Consider the following 22,726-nt stretch of genomic DNA (forward strand, 5'->3'; position numbering starts at 1 on the left):
TTGAATATAGTGTCTAATTAACACTTAATTAATAATTTAAAAAATCAATCAATCAATTAATTAATAATTAACACTCAATTGAGTTTATTAAGTGAACATTAATCAGCAACTATAAGGAAACAAGACCAAACAAAGTAGGGCGTTAATTTATTTTTATGGAAAAAGTCTTTAAAATTCAAACCAAAGCAATATAATTTGATATTTCACATATAGAAAGGGATGCAAATAAGATTAAAAGCTACTTTAAACCAGAATTGTTATTTTCCTCTTAATTTGTGGGTCAAATCCAAAGTTCCTCCAACTTATTGACTTTAAGGCGCCACTTGCAATGATTTTAAACTAACGCTAGGGGCAATATTACATTTGATGAACGTATATTGTGCTGTTGTCCATTACATTTGAAGAAGAAACTGAAATAAACGATGAACTATTGGCGCTTAAGTGAGCAACTGTTAATGTCTCACTAAGTCTCAATGAAAAAAATAATTTCACCATGAGCAACGACATGGACCACAGAAGAGCTGATCCCCAAACTAAAGAGGAGATCACTCTAAGAAAAAGAAAAAGCTTATTTGTCTGAGAAGCCGGAGATCCAAGGTCCATAGGTGTTTAACAAATGTAATAACACAGTAATCCCTTTTGTTATAAGCTTATTAACATAATAGTTGTTAGGATTGGTTCTTTCCAGGGCCCGAAAGCAGGCAAAACGCAGTGGGGATAGTGTCCAATTAAGAATCTTTATTAAGGTTTAACTCAAAAGTGGTGGAAACTCGGAGCCAATGCAGGAGACAGGTCCAGCGAGCGGTTTACGTCCGCAGGTCGGCGTGGAGACCTCGAACAAGCGAAAGCAATGTTATGCAGCAAGAGTCAGGTTTACCCTAAGGAGTACGAAAACTCTCCGATACTGGCAGACGGGCGCTCCGTCCTTAAATGGAAGGCTAATGGGGATGGCCGGCAGGTGCGTCCGCCTGCAACGCCAGCTGTGGACAACCATCGACTCCTCCACGCCCCCTGCAGGAAGAACCAGGAAACGAGCGACCCGGAACCCTGGACCTCAACTATAGTACCGTAGGTATAAAAGTGATGTAACAGCTACTGCACCGTTTCAAAACTCAATATTTATTAAAATATTTACAGAGTTTCAATACAGGACAAATGCAATTTCAATGTTGTATTACTTTATTAATTTTATCGTCCGCTATTTGAAAAGTTTACTTATTTCAAACTTTTGAATAAAGCTACAATTAGAGATTAACTTTTTTGTTCTGTTGAAACTTGTAGTTATTACATTTGGTCATGTGTGTACATTTTTTTAGTTATCAATATAAGTTAAAACTTTTGTCATCATTTGACTAAATTGATCCTTCCTGTGGTCAATAAATGAGTTTTTGAAAGACCAACAGAAGGAGGCTGCCACATAAATACAGTTTCATCTTCAGCTTTAATGTAAAACAAGTACACAAATGTAAACAAAAACACTTAAAATACAGATTTTTTACACTATTTTCCATCTTTTGTAAACACATTAATAGCTAAGAAATCAGTAACAAGCACATGACCAGCGCCAGTTTTTGTTGAAGCACCAAAATTTATTCTTTTTTTGGGAAATAAGAGATTTCCATTGACAGCTAAAATGATGAAACACTGACAGAAAGCAAAACATGACAAAGGCTCTTGAAGCTAACAGAATCAGTCTGAGCCTGCCTGACCGACATGCAGCTAAAATATGACATTGATCTTCAAAGGATCAAGATAAAGGACCTTTGATTTAAAGCAATCGAATTCAACAGTATGCCTTGTGTGCCTCAGTAATTACACTGCTGATCAACTTCAACTTCAAGGAGTGCAGAAATAAACATTTTTTCAAAGCAGCATAATTAAAAAAATATCTAATTAAATATAGTTTTCAGTAAAAGCTCAGATAAACCACTAAAGCCAACCATGACAGAGACTGGTGAAGCTCAGGATATTGTGGCGAAAACACTCGAGGAGGAATCTCTGGAAGGTAGTACGTCCTTTGTGAGGTTTTGCTGAGTGATTGAGCAGTTGGAGCAACATGTACAATATCTATTTCATTTCTGTTTTTCTGTAAACACCTACTAAGTCTTTTATGTTTATCTTTTAGATGTTAGTGAAACCTCTGGGGAACCTCACATAGAGATTGCCAAAATAACTCCTAAAGTTAACCAGAAGCTCATGTTTGTGCATCCAAAAAAATCTGTTAAAAGAAAGATTGGAGGTAATTTATTGTCCACATAGCTGAAGCCCTTATTGCATTTAGTAGATATTAAAATGTTTCTTACACAGAATCAAGAAATGCAGATAGTGCATATGATGAACCACTGAATAAAGTCTCAAAGAAACATAAGTCAAGGCCTCAGAGACGGACCAAATCAGCAAACCTGCCAATGAGACCCAGAAGAGAAAGGAGGGCAAAAATGAAAACGGGTGAGCATAAAAATTCAAGTCACTTTTTGTTGAAGCAGCAAAATTAAGTGAACCTTTTTTTAGTAAAATTTAAAGAGCTTTCCATTGACAGCTAAGATGATAAACCACTGACAAAAATAGAGCAAACCATTTCAGAGACTGGTGACGCTCAGTCTGACCAATGTAGTTTAGCGCCCCCCCACCTCAACATACACTTCCATAATTATTTAAATAGATCTAGAAAAGAAGCACAAAAATAAATAGGGGTGTGCTTAGGAATTCTCATCAAAGCATTTTTTTTCAAAGCACTATCATTAAAAAAGTGATTCTTTTTTAGTTAATTATAAAGAGGCTTCCAGTGACAGCTCTGACGATACACTGACAGAGCAAAAGTCAACCATGACAGAGACTGATGAAGCTCACCATATTACAGCTAAAAGAATCAAGGAGGAATATCTGGAAGGTAGGATGTCCTTTGTGAGGTTTTCTGATTCAATGAGCAGTTGCAGCAGCATGATATTACTGAGGGGCTATCAGTGCTTTTACTGGGGTCAATCAATGAGTTTTGAGTTTATAATTGCACAATGACAGCTGCATATTTTTCAAGAAAACATAAATACACATAAATACAGACATCTTGATCTTCAGCTGCAACATCAAACCAAAAAGTACATTGTTGTAAGCATCGCTTAAAATATTGAGATTTTTCCACTTTATTTGTTAAAAGAAAGATTGAAGGTGATTTATTGTCCACATATCTGAAGCTTTTTGTTGTATTAAGGAGATATTATTAAACTGTTCATCTGTGCAGATTTTTCAGATGATGAACCATTGAGTAAAGTCTCAAAGAAACATGATCCAAAACCTCAGAGATGGACCAAAACAGCAAACCTGCCAATGAGACCCAGAAGAGAAAGGAGGGCAACAATGAAAACGGGTGAGCATAAAAATTGCCAATTTTTGTCACAACACCCAGTCATTGACAGCCGAGACATTAACCAAAACATGTGAAAGGCTGGCGTAGCTCACGATTGACATCACCCACAGCCAAAGGATTATATCTGCACACTTTGAGATACTTTGGAGTGACGGTTATCATAGATTAACCCCCCCCATCACCTCAACACACACTCACATTGAAATTAAATAGATCTAGAAAAGGAATGCAAAAATGAATATTGATGAGGTTAGAAACTCTAATCAAAACATTTTCAAAGCACTATCATTAAAAAAGTGATTCTTTTTTAGTTAATTATAAAGAGGCTTCCAGTGACAGCTCTGACGATACACTGACAGAGCAAAAGTCAACCATGACAGAGACTGGTGAAGCTCACCATATTACAGCTAAAAGAATCAAGGAGGAATATCTGGAAGGTAGGACGTCCTTTCCTAACACTTTCATAGCTAAAAAAACAGTGAGAAAGATCAAGTCTTCAAGCACATCGACCAGCACAAGTGACAAGACAGCAGATTGTACAATGTTTATTTTAGTTCTGTTTTTCTGTAAACTCTGTAGAAACTCTAATCAAAACATTTTCAACATTTTCCAAAGACCAAGGCCAACAAACTTTGTTCATAAAACAACCTACTATATCATGTTGCCTTGTGTTACTGCTGCCTGCTGCTGTAATATTGGTACTGATCAAATTCAGCCACAACCAAAGGATTACATCTTTCTTTTTTCCTTAAATTTGAAGACACCATTGACAACTCAGATGACGAAGCAGTGACAGGAATGAAGTCAACCAAGGCAGAGACTGGTGAAGCTCATGATATCACTGCTATAAGAATCAAGGAGGAATATCTGGAAGGTAGGACGCCTTTTGTGAGGTTTTCTGATTCAATGAGCAGTTGCAGCAGCATGATATTACTGAGGGGCTATCAGTGCTCTTACTGGGGTCAATCAATGAGTTTTGAGTTTATAAGTGCACAATGACAGCTGCATATTTTTCAAGAAAACATAAATACACATAAATACAGACATCTTGATCTTCAGCTGCAACATCAAACCAAAAAGTACATTGTTGTAAGCATCGCTTAAAATATTGAGATTTTTCCACTTTATTTCACATCTCTTGTTAACACTTTCATCGCTAAAAAAAACAGTGAGAAAGATCAAGTCTTCAAGCACATCGACCAGCACAAGTGACAAGACAGCAGATTGTATAATGTTTATTTTAGTTCTGTTTTTCTGTAAACAATGACTAAGTCTTTTTCTGTTCATCTTCCAGTTATTACAAGTGAAACCTCTGATGAATCTGATGTAGAGATTGTCAAAATAATTCCCAAATTTACCCAGAAGCGCAAGTTTGTGCGTCAAAGAAAATCTGTTAAAAGAAAGATTGAAGGTGATTTCTTGTCCACATATCTGAAGCTTTTTGTTGTATTAAGGAGATATTATTAAACTGTTCATCTGTGCAGATTTTTCAGATGATGAACCATTGAGTAAAGTCTCAAAGAAACATGATCCAAAACCTCAGAGACGGACCAAAACAGCAAACCTGCCAATGAGACCCAGAAGAGAAAGGAGGGCAACAATGAAAACGGGTGAGCATAAAAATGGCCAATTTTTGTCACAACACCCAGTCATTGACAGCCGAGACATTAACCAAAACATGTGAAAGGCTGGCGTAGCTCATGATTGACATCACCCACAGCCAAAGGATTATATCTGCACACTTTGAGATACTTTGGAGTGACGGTTATCATAGATTAACCCCCCCATCACCTCAACACACACTCACATTGAAATTAAATAGATCTAGAAAAGGAATGCAAAAATGAATATTGATGAGCTTAGAAACTCTAATCAAAACATTTTCAACATTTTCCAAAGACCAAGGCCAACAAACTTTGTTCATAAAACAACCTACTATATCATATTGCCTTGTGTTACTGCTGCCTGCTGCTGTAATATTGGTACTGATCAACTTCAGCCACAACCAAAGGATTACATCTTTCTTTTTTCCTTAAATTTGAAGACACCACTGACGACTCAGATGACGAAGCAGTGACAGGAATGAAGTCAACCAAGGCAGAGACTGGTGAAGCTCATGATTTCACTGCTATAAGAATCAAGGAGGAATATCTGGAAGGTAGGACGCCTTTTGTGTGGTTTTCCTGAAAGAATGAGCACATTTTCTTCCTTGGGTCAAAAAGTTCCTTTTTGAGCTTTTAAGTGTAAAATGACAGCTGCAGTTTTTTGAAAGAACAATAGAAAGAAGCTGCCACATAATACACACAATTTTTTAATAATCTTTTAAGTTTTGTTAACATTGTGATAGCTAAGAAACCAGTGACAGAGATCAACTAAAGTCCAACAGCTCCCCATCTGCTGGTACAAAGAGACCTACAGTTTAAAACATTGTCAAGGACTAAACATACCTGGTGACGTGTAGAAAAAGCTAATTTGAAGACCAAGAATATGAAAGACTTTGCTCTTCCAAAGACCAAGGCCAACAAACTTTGTTCATAAAACAACCTACTATATCATGTTGCCTTGTGTTACTGCTGCCTGCTGCTGTAATATTGGTACTGATCAACTTCAGCCACAACCAAAGGATTACATCTTTCTTTTTTCCTTAAATTTGAAGATACCACTGACGACTCAGATGACGAAGCAGTGACAGAAATGAAGACAACCAAGGCAGAGACTGGTGAAGCTCATGATTTCACTGCTATAATAATCAAGGAGGAATATCTGGAAGGTAGGACGCCTTTTGTGAGGTTTTCCTGAAAGAATGAGCACATTTTCTTCCTTGGGTCAAAAAGTTACTTTTTAAGTTTCTAATTGCAAAATGACAGCTGCAGTTTTTTGAAAGAACAGAAGAAAGAAGCTGCTACATAATACACACAATTTTTTAATAATCTTTTAAGTTTTGTTAACATTGTGATAGCTAAGAAACCAGTGACAGAGATCAACTAAAGTCCAACAGCTCCCCATCTGCTGGTACAAAGAGACCTACAGTTTAAAACATTGTCAAGGACTAAACATACCTGGTGACGTGTAGAAAAAGCTAATTTGAAGACCCATAATATGAAAGACTTTGCTCTTCCAAAGACCAAGGCCAACAAACTTTGTTCATAAAACAACCTACTATATCATGTTGCCTTGTGTTACTGCTGCCTGCTGCTGTAATATTGGCACTGATCAACTTCAGCCACAACCAAAGGATTACATCTTTCTTTTTTCCTTAAATTTGAAGACACCATTGACAACTCAGATGATGAAGCAGTGACAGGAATGAAGTCAACCAAGGCAGAGACTAGTGAAGCTCATGATTTCACTGCTATAAGAATCAAGGAGGAATATCTGGAAGGTAGGACGCCTTTTGTGGGGTTTTCCTGAAAGAATGAGCACATTTTCTTCCTTGGGTCAAAAAGTTCCTTTTTGAGCTTTTAATTGCAAAATGACAGCTGCAGTTTTTTGAAAGAACAATAGAAAGAAGCTGCCACATAATACACACAATTTTTTAATAATCTTTTAAGTTTTGTTAACATTGTGATAGCTAAGAAACCAGTGACATAGATCAACTAAAGTCCAACAGCTCCCCATCTGCTGGTACAAAGAGACCTACAGTTTAAAACATTGTCAAGGACTAAACATACCTGGTGACCTGTAGAAAAAGCTAATTTGAAGACCCATAATATGAAAGACTTTGCTCTTCCAAAGACCAAGGCCAACAAACTTTGTTCATAAAACAACCTACTATTCATGTTGCCTTGTGTTACTGCTGCCTGCTGCTGTAATATTGGTACTGATCAACTTCAGCCACAACCAAAGGATTACATCTTTCTTTTTTCCTTAAATTTGAAGACACCATTGACAACTCAGATGACGAAGCAGTGACAGGAATGAAGACAACCAAGGCAGAGACTGGTGAAGCTCATGATATCACTGCTATAAGAATCAAGGAGGAATATCTGGAAGGTAGGATGCCTTTTGTGAGGTTTTCCTGAAAGAATGAGCACATTTTCTTCCTTGGGTCAAAAAGTTCCTTTTTGAGCTTTTAATTGCAAAATGACAGCTGCAGTTTTTTGAAAGAACAATAGAAAGAAGCTGCCACATAATACACACAATTTTTTAATAATCTTTTAAGTTTTGTTAACATTGTGATAGCTAAGAAACCAGTGACATAGATCAACTAAAGTCCAACAGCTCCCCATCTGCTGGTACAAAGAGACCTACAGTTTAAAACATTGTCAAGGACTAAACATACCTGGTGACGTGTAGAAAAAGCTAATTTGAAGACCAAGAATATGAAAGACTTTGCTCTTCCAAAGACCAAGGCCAACAAACTTTGTTCATAAAACAACCTACTATATCATGTTGCCTTGTGTTACTGCTGCCTGCTGCTGTAATATTGGTACTGATCAACTTCAGCCACAACCAAAGGATTACATCTTTCTTTTTTCCTTAAATTTGAAGATACCACTGACAACTCAGATGACGAAGCAGTGACAGGAATGAAGACAACCAAGGCAGAGACTGGTGAAGCTCATGATTTCACTGCTATAATAATCAAGGAGGAATATCTGGAAGGTAGGAAGCCTTTTGTGTGGTTTTCCTGAAAGAATGAGCACATTTTCTTCCTTGGGTCAAAAAGTTCCTTTTTGAGCTTTTAATTGCAAAATGACAGCTGCAGTTTTTTGAAAGAACAATAGAAAGAAGCTGCCACATAATACACACAATTTTTTAATAATCTTTTAAGTTTTGTTAACATTGTGATAGCTAAGAAACCAGTGACAGAGATCAACTAAAGTCCAACAGCTCCCCATCTGCTGGTACAAAGACACCTACAGTTTAAAACATTGTCAAGGACTAAACATACCTGGTGACGTGTAGAAAAAGCTAATTTGAAGACCCATAATATGAAAGACTTTGCTCTTCCAAAGACCAAGGCCAACAAACTTTGTTCATAAAACAACCTACTATATCATGTTGCCTTGCGTTACTGCTGCCTGCTGCTGTAATATTGGTACTGATCAACTTCAGCCACAACCAAAGGATTACATCTTTCTTTTTTCCTTAAATTTGAAGACACCATTGACAACTCAGATGATGAAGCAGTGACAGGAATGAAGTCAACCAAGGCAGAGACTGGTGAAGCTCATGATTTCACTGCTATAAGAATCAAGGAGGAATATCTGGAAGGTAGGACGCCTTTTGTGTGGTTTTCCTGAAAGAATGAGCACATTTTCTTCCTTGGGTCAAAAAGTTCCTTTTTGAGCTTTTAATTGGAAAATGACAGCTGCAGTTTTTTGAAAGAACAATAGAAAGAAGCTGCCACTTAATACACACAATTTTTTAATAATCTTTTAAGTTTTGTTAACATTGTGATAGCTAAGAAACCAGTGACAGAGATCAACTAAAGTCCAACAGCTCCCCATCTGCTGGTACAAAGAGACCTACAGTTTAAAACATTGTCAAGGACTAAACATACCTGGTGACGTGTAGAAAAAGCTAATTTGAAGACCCATAATATGAAAGACTTTGCTCTTCCAAAGACCAAGGCCAACAAACTTTGTTCATAAAACAACCTACTATATCATGTTGCCTTGCGTTGCTGCTGCCTGCTGCTGTAATATTGGTACTGATCAACTTCAGCCACAACCAAAGGATTACATCTTTCTTTTTTCCTTAAATTTGAAGACACCATTGACAACTCAGATGATGAAGCAGTGACAGGAATGAAGTCAACCAAGGCAGAGACTGGTGAAGCTCATGATATCACTGCTATAAGAATCAAGGAGGAATATCTGGAAGGTAGGACGCCTTTTGTGTGGTTTTCCTGAAAGAATGAGCACATTTTCTTCCTTGGGTCAAAAAGTTCCTTTTTGAGCTTTTAATTGGAAAATGACAGCTGCAGTTTTCTGAAAGAACAATAGAAAGAAGCTGCCATTTAATACACACAATTTTTTAATAATCTTTTAAGTTTTGTTAACATTGTGATAGCTAAGAGACCAGTGACAGAGATCAACTAAAGTCCAACAGCTCCCCATCTGCTGGTACAAAGAGACCTACAGTTTAAAACATTGTCAAGGACTAAACATACCTGGTGACGTGTAGAAAAAGCTAATTTGAAGACCCATAATATGAAAGACTTTGCTCTTCCAAAGACCAAGGCCAACAAACTTTGTTCATAAAACAACCTACTATATCATGTTGCCTTGTGTTACTGCTGCCTGCTGCTGTAATATTGGTACTGATCAACTTCAGCCACAACCAAAGGATTACATCTTTCTTTTTTCCTTAAATTTGAAGACACCATTGACAACTCAGATGACGAAGCAGTGACAGGAATGAAGTCAACCAAGGCAGAGACTAGTGAAGCTCATGATTTCACTGCTATAAGAATCAAGGAGGAATATCTGGAAGGTAGGACGCCTTTTGTGGGGTTTTCCTGAAAGAATGAGCACATTTTCTTCCTTGGGTCAAAAAGTTACTTTTTAAGTTTCTAATTGCAAAATGACAGCTGCAGTTTTTTGAAAGAACAGAAGAAAGAAGCTGCCACTTAATACACACAATTTTTTAATAATCTTTTAAGTTTTGTTAACATTGTGATAGCTAAGAAACCAGTGACAGAGATCAACTAAAGTCCAACAGCTCCCCATCTGCTGGTACAAAGAGACCTACAGTTTAAAACATTGTCAAGGACTAAACATACCTGGTGACGTGTAGAAAAAGCTAATTTGAAGACCCATAATATGAAAGACTTTGCTCTTCCAAAGACCAAGGCCAACAAACTTTGTTCATAAAACAACCTACTATATCATGTTGCCTTGTGTTACTGCTGCCTGCTGCTGTAATATTGGTACTGATCAACTTCAGCCACAACCAAAGGATTACATCTTTCTTTTTTCCTTAAATTTGAAGACACCACTGACGACTCAGATGACGAAGCAGTGACAGGAATGAAGTCAACCAAGGCAGAGACTGGTGAAGCTCATGATATCACTGCTATAAGAATCAAGGAGGAATATCTGGAAGGTAGGACGCCTTTTGTGAGGTTTTCTGATTCAATGAGCAGTTGCAGCAGCATGATATTACTGAGGGGCTATCAGTGCTCTTACTGGGGTCAATCAATGAGTTTTGAGTTTATAATTGCACAATGACAGCTGCATATTTTTCAAGAAAACATAAATACACATAAATACAGACATCTTGATCTTCAGCTGCAACATCAAACCAAAAAGTACATTGTTGTAAGCATCGCTTAAAATATTGAGATTTTTCCACTTTATTTCACATCTCTTGTTAACACTTTCATCGCTAAAAAAAACAGTGAGAAAGATCAAGTCTTCAAGCACATCAACCAGCACAAGTGACAAGAAAGCAGATTGTATAATGTTTATTTTAGTTCTGTTTTTCTGTAAACAATGACTAAGTCTTTTTCTGTTCATCTTCCAGTTATTACAAGTGAAACCTCTGATGAATCTGATGTAGAGATTGTCAACATAATTCCCAAATTTACCCAGAAGCGCAAGTTTGTGCGTCAAAGAAAATCTGTTAAAAGAAAGATTGAAGGTGATTTCTTGTCCACATATCTGAAGCTTTTTGTTGTATTAAGGAGATATTATTAAACTGTTCATCTGTGCAGATTTTTCAGATGATGAACCATTGAGAAAAGTCTCAAAGAAACATGATCCAAAACCTCAGAGACGGACCAAAACAGCAAACCTGCCAATGAGACCCAGAAGAGAAAGGAGGGCAACAATGAAAACGGGTGAGCATAAAAATTGCCAATTTTTGTCACAACACCCAGTCATTGACAGCCGAGACATTAACCAAAACATGTGAAAGGCTGGCGTAGCTCATGATTGACATCACCCACAGCCAAAGGATTATATCTGCACACTTTGAGATACTTTGGAGTGACGGTTATCATAGATTAACCCCCCCATCACCTCAGCACACACTCACATTGAAATTAAATAGATCTAGAAAAAGAATGCAAAAATGAATATTGATGAGCTTAGAAACTCTAATCAAAACATTTTCAACATTTTCCAAAGACCAAGGCCAACAAACTTTGTTCATAAAACAACCTACTATATCATGTTGCCTTGTGTTACTGCTGCCTGCTGCTGTAATATTGGTACTGATCAACTTCAGCCACAACCAAAGGATTACATCTTTCTTTTTTCCTTAAATTTGAAGACACCATTGACAACTCAGATGACGAAGCAGTGACAGGAATGAAGACAACCAAGGCAGAGACTGGTGAAGCTCATGATATCACTGCTATAAGAATCAAGGAGGAATATCTGGAAGGTAGGACGCCTTTTGTGAGGTTTTCCTGAAAGAATGAGCACATTTTCTTCCTTGGGTCAAAAAGTTCCTTTTTGAGCTTTTAATTGCAAAATGACAGCTGCAGTTTTTTTGAAAGAACAATAGAAAGAAGCTGCCACATAATACACACAATTTTTTAATAATCTTTTAAGTTTTGTTAACATTGTAATAGCTAAGAAACCAGTGACATAGATCAACTAAAGTCCAACAGCTCCCCATCTGCTGGTACAAAGAGACCTACAGTTTAAAACATTGTCAAGGACTAAACATACCTGGTGACGTGTAGAAAAAGCTAATTTGAAGACCAAGAATATGAAAGACTTTGCTCTTCCAAAGACCAAGGCCAACAAACTTTGTTCATAAAACAACCTACTATATCATGTTGCCTTGTGTTACTGCTGCCTGCTGCTGTAATATTGGTACTGATCAACTTCAGCCACAACCAAAGGATTACATCTTTCTTTTTTCCTTAAATTTGAAGACACCACTGACGACTCAGATGACGAAGCAGTGACAGTAATGAAGACAACCAAGGCAGAGACTGGTGAAGCTCATGATTTCACTGCTATAAGAATCAAGGAGGAATATCTGGAAGGTAGGACGCCTTTTGTGGGGTTTTCCTGAAAGAATGAGCACATTTTCTTCCTTGGGTCAAAAAGTTCCTTTTTGAGCTTTTAATTGCAAAATGACAGCTGCAGTTTTTTGAAAGAACAATAGAAAGAAGCTGCCACATAATACACACAATTTTTTAATAATCTTTTAAGTTTTGTTAACATTGTGATAGCTAAGAAACCAGTGACAGAGATCAACTAAAGTCCAACAGCTCCCCATCTGCTGGTACAAAGAGACCTACAGTTTAAAACATTGTCAAGGACTAAACATACCTGGTGACGTGTAGAAAAAGCTAATTTGAAGACCCATAATATGAAAGACTTTGCTCTTCCAAAGACCAAGGCCAACAAACTTTGTTCATAAAACAACCTACTATATCATGTTGCCTTGTGTTACTGCTGCCTGCTGCTGTAATATTGGTACTGATCAACGTCAGCCACAACCAAAGGATTACATCTTTCTTTTTTCCTTAAATTTGAAGATACCACTGACAACTCAGATGACGAAGCAGTGACAGGAATGAAGACAACCAAGGCAGAGACTGGTGAAGCTCATGATTTCACTGCTATAATAATCAAGGAGGAATATCTGGAAGGTAGGACGCCTTTTGTGTGGTTTTCCTGAAAGAATGAGCACATTTTCTTCCTTGGGTCAAAAAGTTCCTTTTTGAGCTTTTAATTGCAAAATGACAGCTGCAGTTTTTTGAAAGAACAATAGAAAGAAGCTGCCACATAATACACACAATTTTTTAATAATCTTTTAAGTTTTGTTAACATTGTGATAGCTAAGAAACCAGTGACAGAGATCAACTAAAGTCCAACAGCTCCCCATCTGCTGGTACAAAGAGACCTACAGTTTAAAACATTGTCAAGGACTAAACATACCTGGTGACGTGTAGAAAAAGCTAATTTGAAGATCAAGAATATGAAAGACTTTGCTCTTCCAAAGACCAAGGCCAACAAACTTTGTTCATAAAACAACCTACTATATCATGTTGCCTTGTGTTACTGCTGCCTGCTGCTGTAATATTGGTACTGATCAACTTCAGCCACAACCAAAGGATTACATCTTTCTTTTTTCCTTAAATTTCAAGACACCACTGACAACTCAGATGACGAAGCAGTGACAGGAATGAAGACAACCAAGGCAGAGACTGGTGAAGCTCATGATTTCACTGCTATAAGAATCAAGGAGGAATATCTGGAAGGTAGGACGCCTTTTGTGTGGTTTTCCTGAAACAATGAGCACATTTTCTTCCTTGGGTCAAAAAGTTCCTTTTTGAGTTTCTAATTGCAAAATGACAGCTGCAGTTTTTTTGAAAGAACAATAGAAAGAAGTGGCCACATAATACACACAATTTTTTAATAATCTTTTAAGTTTTGTTAACATTGTGATAGCTAAGAAACCAGTGACAGAGATCAACTAAAGTCCAACAGCTCCCCATCTGCTGGTACAAAGAGACCTAGAGTTTAAAACATTGTCAAGGACTAAACATACCTGGTGACGTGTAGAAAAAGCTAATTTGAAGACCAATCATATGAAAGACTTTGCTCTTCCAAAGACCAAGGCCAACAAACTTTGTTCATAAAACAACCTACTGTATCATGTTGCCTTGTGTTACTGCTGCCTGCTGCTGTAATATTGGTACTGATCAACTTCAGCCACAACCAAAGGATTACATCTTTCTTTTTTCCTTAAATTTGAAGACACCACTGACGACTCAGATGACGAAGCAGTGACAGGAATGAAGACAACCAAGGCAGAGACTGGTGAAGCTCATGATTTCACTGCTATAAGAATCAAGGAGGAATATCTGGAAGGTAGGACGCCTTTTGTGAGGTTTTCCTGAAAGAATGAGCACATTTTCTTCCTTGGGTCAAAAAGTTCCTTTTTGAGCTTTTAATTGCAAAATGACAGCTGCAGTTTTTTGAAAGAACAATAGAAAGAAGCTGCCACATAATACACACAATTTTTTAATAATCTTTTAAGTTTTGTTAACATTGTGATAGCTAAGAAACCAGTGACATAGATCAACTAAAGTCCAACAGCTCCCCATCTGCTGGTACAAAGAGACCTACAGTTTAAAACATTGTCAAGGACTAAACATACCTGGTGACCTGTAGAAAAAGCTAATTTGAAGACCCATAATATGAAAGACTTTGCTCTTCCAAAGACCAAGGCCAACAAACATTGTTCATAAAACAACCTACTATATCATGTTGCCTTGTGTTACTGCTGCCTGCTGCTGTAATATTGGCACTGATCAACTTCAGCCACAACCAAAGGATTACATCTTTCTTTTTTCCTTAAATTTCAAGACACCACTGACAACTCAGATGACGAAGCAGTGACAGTAATGAAGACAACCAAGGCAGAGACTGGTGAAGCTCATGATTTCACTGCTATAAGAATCAAGGAGGAATATCTGGAAGGTAGGACGCCTTTTGTGGGGTTTTCCTGAAAGAATGAGCACATTTTCTTCTTTGGGTCAAAAAGTTCCTTTTTGAGCTTTTAATTGCAAAATGACAGCTGCAGTTTTTTGAAAGAACAATAGAAAGAAGCTGCCACATAATACACACAATTTTTTAATAATCTTTTAAGTTTTGTTAACATTGTGCTAGCTAAGAAACCAGTGACAGAGATCAACTAAAGTCCAACAGCTCCCCATCTGCTGGTACAAAGACACCTACAGTTTAAAACATTGTCAAGGACTAAACATACCTGGTGACGTGTAGAAAAAGCTAATTTGAAGACCCATAATATGAAAGACTTTGCTCTTCCAAAGACCAAGGCCAACAAACTTTGTTCATAAAACAACCTACTATATCATGTTGCCTTGTGTTACTGCTGCCTGCTGCTGTAATATTGGTACTGATCAACGTCAGCCACAACCAAAGGATTACATCTTTCTTTTTTCCTTAAATTTGAAGACACCATTGACAACTCAGATGACGAAGCAGTGACAGGAATGAAGACAACCAAGGCAGAGACTGGTGAAGCTCATGATATCACTGCTATAAGAATCAAGGAGGAATATCTGGAAGGTAGGACGCCTTTTGTGAGGTTTTCCTGAAAGAATGAGCACATTTTCTTCCTTGGGTCAAAAAGTTCCTTTTTGAGCTTTTAATTGCAAAATGACAGCTGCAGTTTTTTGAAAGAACAATAGAAAGAAGCTGCCACATAATACACACAATTTTTTAATAATCTTTTAAGTTTTGTTAACATTGTGATAGCTAAGAAACCAGTGACAGAGATCAACTAAAGTCCAACAGCTCCCCATCTGCTGGTACAAAGAGACCTACAGTTTAAAACATTGTCAAGGACTAAACATACCTGGTGACGTGTAGAAAAAGCTAATTTGAAGACCAAGAATATGAAAGACTTTGCTCTTCCAAAGACCAAGGCCAACAAACTTTGTTCATAAAACAACCTACTATATCATGTTGCCTTGTGTTACTGCTGCCTGCTGCTGTAATATTGGTACTGATCAAATTCAGCCACAACCAAAGGATTACATCTTTCTTTTTTCCTTAAATTTGAAGACACCATTGACAACTCAGATGACGAAGCAGTGACAGGAATGAAGTCAACCAAGGCAGAGACTGGTGAAGCTCATGATATCACTGCTATAAGAATCAAGGAGGAATATCTGGAAGGTAGGACGCCTTTTGTGAGGTTTTCTGATTCAATGAGCAGTTGCAGCAGCATGATATTACTGAAGGGCTATCAGTGCTCTTACTGGAGTCAATCAATGAGTTTTGAGTTCATAATTGCACAATGACAGCTGCATATTTTTCAAGAAAACATAAATACACATAAATACAGACATCTTGATCTTCAGCTGCAACATCAAACCAAAAAGTACATTGTTGTAAGCATCGCTTAAAATATTGAGATTTTTCCACTTTATTTCACATCTCTTGTTAACACTTTCATCGCTAAAAAAAACAGTGAGAAAGATCAAGTCTTCAAGCACATCGACCAGCACAAGTGACAAGACAGCAGATTGTATAATGTTTATTTTAGTTCTGTTTTTCTGTAAACAATGACTAAGTCTTTTTCTGTTCATCTTCCAGTTATTACAAGTGAAACCTCTGATGAATCTGATGTAGAGATTGTCAACATAATTCCCAAATTTACCCAGAAGCGCAAGTTTGTGCGTCAAAGAAAATCTGTTAAAAGAAAGATTGAAGGTGATTTATTGTCCACATATCTGAAGATTTTTGTTGTATTAAGGAGATATTATTAAACTGTTCATCTGTGCAGATTTTTCAGATGATGAACCATTGAGTAAAGTCTCAAAGAAACATGATCCAAAACCTCAGAGACGGACCAAAACAGCAAACCTGCCAATGAGACCCAGAAGAGAAAGGAGGGCAACAATGAAAACGGGTGAGCATAAAAATTGCCAATTTTTGTCACAACACCCAGTCATTGACAGCCGAGACATTAACCAAAACATGTGAAAGGCTGGCGTAGCTCATGATTGACATCACCCACAGCCAAAGGATTATATCTGCACACTTTGAGATACTTTGGAGTGACGGTTATCATAGATTAACCCCCCCATCACCTCAACACACACTCACATTGAAATTAAATAGATCTAGAAAAGGAATGCAAAAATGAATATTGATGTGCTTAGAAACTCTAATCAAAACATTTTCAACATTTTCCAAAGACCAAGGCCAACAAACTTTGTTCATAAAACAACCTACTATATCATGTTGCCTTGTGTTACTGCTGCCTGCTGCTGTAATATTGGTACTGATCAACTTCAGCCACAACCAAAGGATTACATCTTTCTTTTTTCCTTAAATTTGAAGACACCATTGACAACTCAGATGACGAAGCAGTGACAGGAATGAAGACAACCAAGGCAGAGACTGGTGAAGCTCATGATATCACTGCTATAAGAATCAAGGAGGAATATCTGGAAGGTAGGACGCCTTTTGTGTGGTTTTCCTGAAAGAATGAGCACATTTTCTTCCTTGGGTCAAAAAGTTCCTTTTTGAGCTTTTAATTGCAAAATGACAGCTGCAGTTTTTTGAAAGAACAATAGAAAGAAGCTGCCACATAATACACACAATTTTTTAATAATCTTTTAAGTTTTGTTAACATTGTGATAGCTAAGAAACCAGTGACATAGATCAACCAAAGTCCAACAGCTCCCCATCTGCTGGTACAAAGAGACCTACAGTTTAAAACATTGTCAAGGACTAAAAATACCTGGTGACGAGTAGAAAAAGCTAATTTGAAGACCAAGAATATGAAAGACTTTGCTCTTCCAAAGACCAAGGCCAACAAACTTTGTTCATAAAACAACCTACTATATCATGTTGCCTTGTGTTACTGCTGCCTGCTGCTGTAATATTGGTACTGATCAACTTCAGCCACAACCAAAGGATTACATCTTTCTTTTTTCCTTAAATTTGAAGACACCACTGACAACTCAGATGACGAAGCAGTGACAGGAATGAAGACAACCAAGGCAGAGACTGGTGAAGCTCATGATATCACTGCTATAAGAATCAAGGAGGAATATCTGGAAGGTAGGACGCCTTTTGTGTGGTTTTCCTGAAAGAATGAGCACATTTTCTTCCTTGGGTCAAAAAGTTCCTTTTTGAGTTTCTAATTGCAAAATGACAGCTGCAGTTTTTTGAAAGAACAATAGAAAGAAGCTGCCACATAATACACACAATTTTTTAATAATCTTTTAAGTTTTGTTAACATTGTGATAGCTAAGAAACCAGTGACAGAGATCAACTAAAGTCCAACAGCTCCCCATCTGCTGGTACAAAGAGACCTACAGTTTAAAACATTGTCAAGGACTAAACATACCTGGTGACGTGTAGAAAAAGCTAATTTGAAGACCAAGAATATGAAAGACTTTGCTCTTCCAAAGACCAAGGCCAACAAACTTTGTTCATAAAACAACCTACTATATCATGTTGCCTTGTGTTACTGCTGCCTGCTGCTGTAATATTGGTACTGATCAACTTCAGCCACAACCAAAGGATTTCATCTTTCTTTTTTCCTTAAATTTGAAGATACCACTGACAACTCAGATGACGAAGCAGTGACAGGAATGAAGACAACCAAGGCAGAGACTGGTGAAGCTCATGATTTCACTGCTATAATAATCAAGGAGGAATATCTGGAAGGTAGGACGCCTTTTGTGTGGTTTTCCTGAAAGAATGAGCACATTTTCTTCCTTGGGTCAAAAAGTTCCTTTTTGAGCTTTTAATTGCAAAATGACAGCTGCAGTTTTTTGAAAGAACAATAGAAAGAAGCTGCCACATAATACACACAATTTTTTAATAATCTTTTAAGTTTTGTTAACATTGTGATAGCTAAGAAACCAGTGACAGAGATCAACTAAAGTCCAACAGCTCCCCATCTGCTGGTACAAAGAGACCTACAGTTTAAAACATTGTCAAGGACTAAACATACCTGGTGACGTGTAGAAAAAGCTAATTTGAAGACCCATAATATGAAAGACTTTGCTCTTCCAAAGACCAAGGCCAACAAACTTTGTTCATAAAACAACCTACTATATCATGTTGCCTTGTGTTACTGCTGCCTGCTGCTGTAATATTGGTACTGATCAAATTCAGCCACAACCAAAGGATTACATCTTTCTTTTTTCCTTAAATTTGAAGACACCATTGACAACTCAGATGACGAAGCAGTGACAGGAATGAAGTCAACCAAGGCAGAGACTGGTGAAGCTCATGATATCACTGCTATAAGAATCAAGGAGGAATATCTGGAAGGTAGGACGCCTTTTGTGAGGTTTTCTGATTCAATGAGCAGTTGCAGCAGCATGATATTACTGAGGGGCTATCAGTGCTCTTACTGGGGTCAATCAATGAGTTTTGAGTTTATAAGTGCACAATGACAGCTGCATATTTTTCAAGAAAACATAAATACACATAAATACAGACATCTTGATCTTCAGCTGCAACATCAAACCAAAAAGTACATTGTTGTAAGCATCGCTTAAAATATTGAGATTTTTCCACTTTATTTCACATCTCTTGTTAACACTTTCATCGCTAAAAAAAACAGTGAGAAAGATCAAGTCTTCAAGCACATCGACCAGCACAAGTGACAAGACAGCAGATTGTATAATGTTTATTTTAGTTCTGTTTTTCTGTAAACAATGACTAAGTCTTTTTCTGTTCATCTTCCAGTTATTACAAGTGAAACCTCTGATGAATCTGATGTAGAGATTGTCAACATAATTCCCAAATTTACCCAGAAGCGCAAGTTTGTGCGTCAAAGAAAATCTGTTAAAAGAAAGATTGAAGGTGATTTATTGTCCACATATCTGAAGATTTTTGTTGTATTAAGGAGATATTATTAAACTGTTCATCTGTGCAGATTTTTCAGATGATGAACCATTGAGTAAAGTCTCAAAGAAACATGATCCAAAACCTCAGAGACGGACCAAAACAGCAAACCTGCCAATGAGACCCAGAAGAGAAAGGAGGGCAACAATGAAAACGGGTGAGCATAAAAATTGCCAATTTTTGTCACAACACCCAGTCATTGACAGCCGAGACATTAACCAAAACATGTGAAAGGCTGGCGTAGCTCACGATTGACATCACCCACAGCCAAAGGATTATATCTGCACACTTTGAGATACTTTGGAGTGACGGTTATCATAGATTAACCCCCCCATCACCTCAACACACACTCACATTGAAATTAAATAGATCTAGAAAAGGAATGCAAAAATGAATATTGATGTGCTTAGAAACTCTAATCAAAACATTTTCAACATTTTCCAAAGACCAAGGCCAACAAACTTTGTTCATAAAACAACCTACTATATCATATTGCCTTGTGTTACTGCTGCCTGCTGCTGTAATATTGGTACTGATCAACTTCAGCCACAACCAAAGGATTACATCTTTCTTTTTTCCTTAAATTTGAAGACACCACTGATGACTCAGATGACGAAGCAGTGACAGGAATAAAGACAACCAAGGCAGAGACTGGTGAAGCTCATGATATCACTGCTATAAGAATCAAGGAGGAATATCTGGAAGGTAGGACGCCTTTTGTGGGGTTTTCCTGAAAGAATGAGCACATTTTCTTCCTTGGGTCAAAAAGTTCCTTTTTGAGTTTCTAATTGCAAAATGACAGCTGCAGTTTTTTGAAAGAACAATAGAAAGAAGCTGCCACATAATACACAATTTTTTTAATCATCTTTTAAGTTTTGTTAACATTGTGATAGCTAAGAAACCAGTGACAGAGATCAACTAAAGTCCAAAAGCTCCCCATCTGCTGGTACAAAGACACCTACAGTTTAAAACATTGTCAAGGACTAAACATACCTGGTGACGTGTAGAAAAAGCTAATTTGAAGACCAAGAATATGAAAGACTTTGCTCTTCCAAAGACCAAGGCCAACAAACTTTGTTCATAAAACAACCTACTATATCATGTTGCCTTGTGTTACTGCTGCCTGCTGCTGTAATATTGGTACTGATCAACTTCAGCCACAACCAAAGGATTACATCTTTCTTTTTTCCTTAAATTTGAAGATACCACTGACGACTCAGATGACGAAGCAGTGACAGGAATGAAGTCAACCAAGGCAGAGACTGGTGAAGCTCATGATATCACTGCTATAAGAATCAAGGAGGAATATCTGGAAGGTAGGACGCCTTTTGTGTGGTTTTCCTGAAAGAATGAGCACATTTTCTTCCTTGGGTCAAAAAGTTCCTTTTTGAGCTTTTAATTGCAAAATGACAGCTGCAGTTTTTTGAAAGAACAATAGAAAGAAGCTGCCACATAATACACACAATTTTTTAATAATCTTTTAAGTTTTGTTAACATTGTGATAGCTAAGAAACCAGTGACAGAGATCAACTAAAGTCCAACAGCTCCCCATCTGCTGGTACAAAGAGACCTACAGTTTAAAACATTGTCAAGGACTAAACATACCTGGTGACGTGTAGAAAAGCTAATTTGAAGACCAAAAATATGAAAGACTTTGCTCTTCCAAAGACCAAGGCCAACAAACTTTGTTCATAAAACAACCTACTATATCATGTTGCCTTGTGTTACTGCTGCCTGCTGCTGTAATATTGGTACTGATCAACTTCAACTTTTTTTCCTTTTAATTTGAAGATACCATTGACAACTCAGATGATCAACCAGCGAGAGAAATGATGTCAAACATTACAGAGACTGGTGAAGCTTATGATTACAGAGCTCTAAGATTAACGGAGGAATGGATACATTTTCGAGTAAGTTATTAATCCAGGAGACAACAGACTATTTGTGTGATTTTTGTCCCTTCACTGTGTTAAATTGAATATATTAAAGTTTTTTAAATCAGCTTGTTAATATTGTGATAGCTAAGAAACCAGTGACAGAGATCAACTAAAGTCCAACAGCTCCCCATCTGCTGGTACAAAGACACCTACAGTTTAAAACATTGTCAAGGACTAAACATACCTGGTGACGTGTAGAAAAAGCTAATTTGAAGACCCATAATATGATAGACTTTGCTCTTCCAAAGACCAAGGCCAACAAACTTTGTTCATAAAACAACCTACTATATCATGTTGCCTTGTGTTACTGCTGACTGCTGCTGTAATATTGGTACTGATCAACTTCAGCCACAACTAAAGGATTACATCTTTCTTTTTTCCTTTTAATTTGAAGATTCCACTGGCAACTCAGATGACGAAGCAGTGACAGAAATGAAGTCAACGAAGGCAGAGACTGGTGAAGCCCATATCACAGCTCTAAGAATCACAGAGGAATGGATATATTTTCTAGTAAGTTATTAATCCAGGAGACAACAGACTATTTGCATTTTGCTATTTTTGTACTCTCACCGTGTTACATTAAATATATTAAAGTTTTTCAAATCATCTCTGACCATTTACTGATTTATATTTCAATTTGTTACCAAGCTATCCATCTGGAAAGGATGGATGGCTTCAGATCATCTTGATCAAGGAAACTTTGGCACGCACATGCCAGTGTGAATTCTACAGACAAGAACATTCCATAGCTGCTTTAAAACTACATTTTGCTTTTTTCATGTGAATTTTCAATTCACCAAATCCATTTTGTTAGAAATATTTGAAATGCAATACCTACAGAGAACATCCAGGGTCTCCAAGAAGCCCTTAAACTCCTTCAGCCCTATATATTTTTCCGAGGCGTCATCGCTAATTCATAAATCCAAGACCACCAAGTGTCTTTTAGATCCCATCCCAACACACCTGTTGAAGGATGTTCTACCATTGATAGGCAGTTCTATCCTGGACCAGATCAATGGTTCTTTAGTGACAGGTTATGTACCCTGGTCCTACAAGGTGGCAGTGATTAAGCCGTTGCTTAAAAAAACATCACTGGATCCTGA

At 37.3% G+C, this 22,726-nt stretch overlaps 1 protein-coding gene across 3 annotated transcripts; it reads left to right on the plus strand.

Moving 5' to 3' along the window:
- The first annotated feature begins 35 nt into the window (after window positions 1-35).
- On the plus strand, window positions 36-22,229 carry LOC115251737 (titin-like). Of its 3 annotated transcripts, XM_029845158.1 has the most exons (38): window positions 36-1,068; window positions 2,126-2,239; window positions 2,308-2,448; window positions 2,765-2,890; window positions 3,239-3,364; window positions 3,676-3,801; window positions 4,125-4,238; window positions 4,659-4,775; window positions 4,849-4,974; window positions 5,409-5,522; window positions 6,021-6,134; window positions 6,633-6,746; window positions 7,244-7,357; window positions 7,856-7,969; window positions 9,692-9,805; window positions 10,304-10,417; window positions 10,838-10,954; window positions 11,028-11,153; window positions 11,588-11,701; window positions 12,201-12,314; window positions 12,813-12,926; window positions 13,425-13,538; window positions 14,038-14,151; window positions 14,650-14,763; window positions 15,262-15,375; window positions 15,874-15,987; window positions 16,408-16,524; window positions 16,598-16,723; window positions 17,158-17,271; window positions 17,770-17,883; window positions 18,382-18,495; window positions 18,994-19,107; window positions 19,528-19,644; window positions 19,718-19,843; window positions 20,278-20,391; window positions 20,889-21,002; window positions 21,478-21,596; window positions 22,018-22,229. In XM_029845158.1, the coding sequence occupies exons 2-38, from the start codon at window positions 2,197-2,199 to the stop codon at window positions 22,048-22,050; spliced, it is 4,194 nt and encodes a 1,397-aa protein (XP_029701018.1). In that variant the 5' UTR covers window positions 36-1,068; window positions 2,126-2,196; the 3' UTR covers window positions 22,051-22,229. The 3 variants fall into 3 exon arrangements, with proteins under 3 accessions (XP_029701018.1, XP_029701020.1, XP_029701019.1); XM_029845159.1 differs by lacking the exons at window positions 9,692-9,805; window positions 12,201-12,314; window positions 12,813-12,926 and adding an exon at window positions 8,468-8,581 and having other exon boundaries at window positions 38-1,068; XM_029845160.1 differs by lacking the exons at window positions 9,692-9,805; window positions 11,588-11,701; window positions 12,201-12,314; window positions 12,813-12,926 and adding an exon at window positions 8,468-8,581.
- Window positions 22,230-22,726: the final 497 nt, after the last annotated feature.

This window comes from Takifugu rubripes, chromosome 12 (genome assembly GCF_901000725.2).
Source record: "Takifugu rubripes chromosome 12, fTakRub1.2, whole genome shotgun sequence".
In the NCBI taxonomy this organism is placed as follows: Eukaryota; Metazoa; Chordata; class Actinopteri; order Tetraodontiformes; family Tetraodontidae; genus Takifugu; species Takifugu rubripes.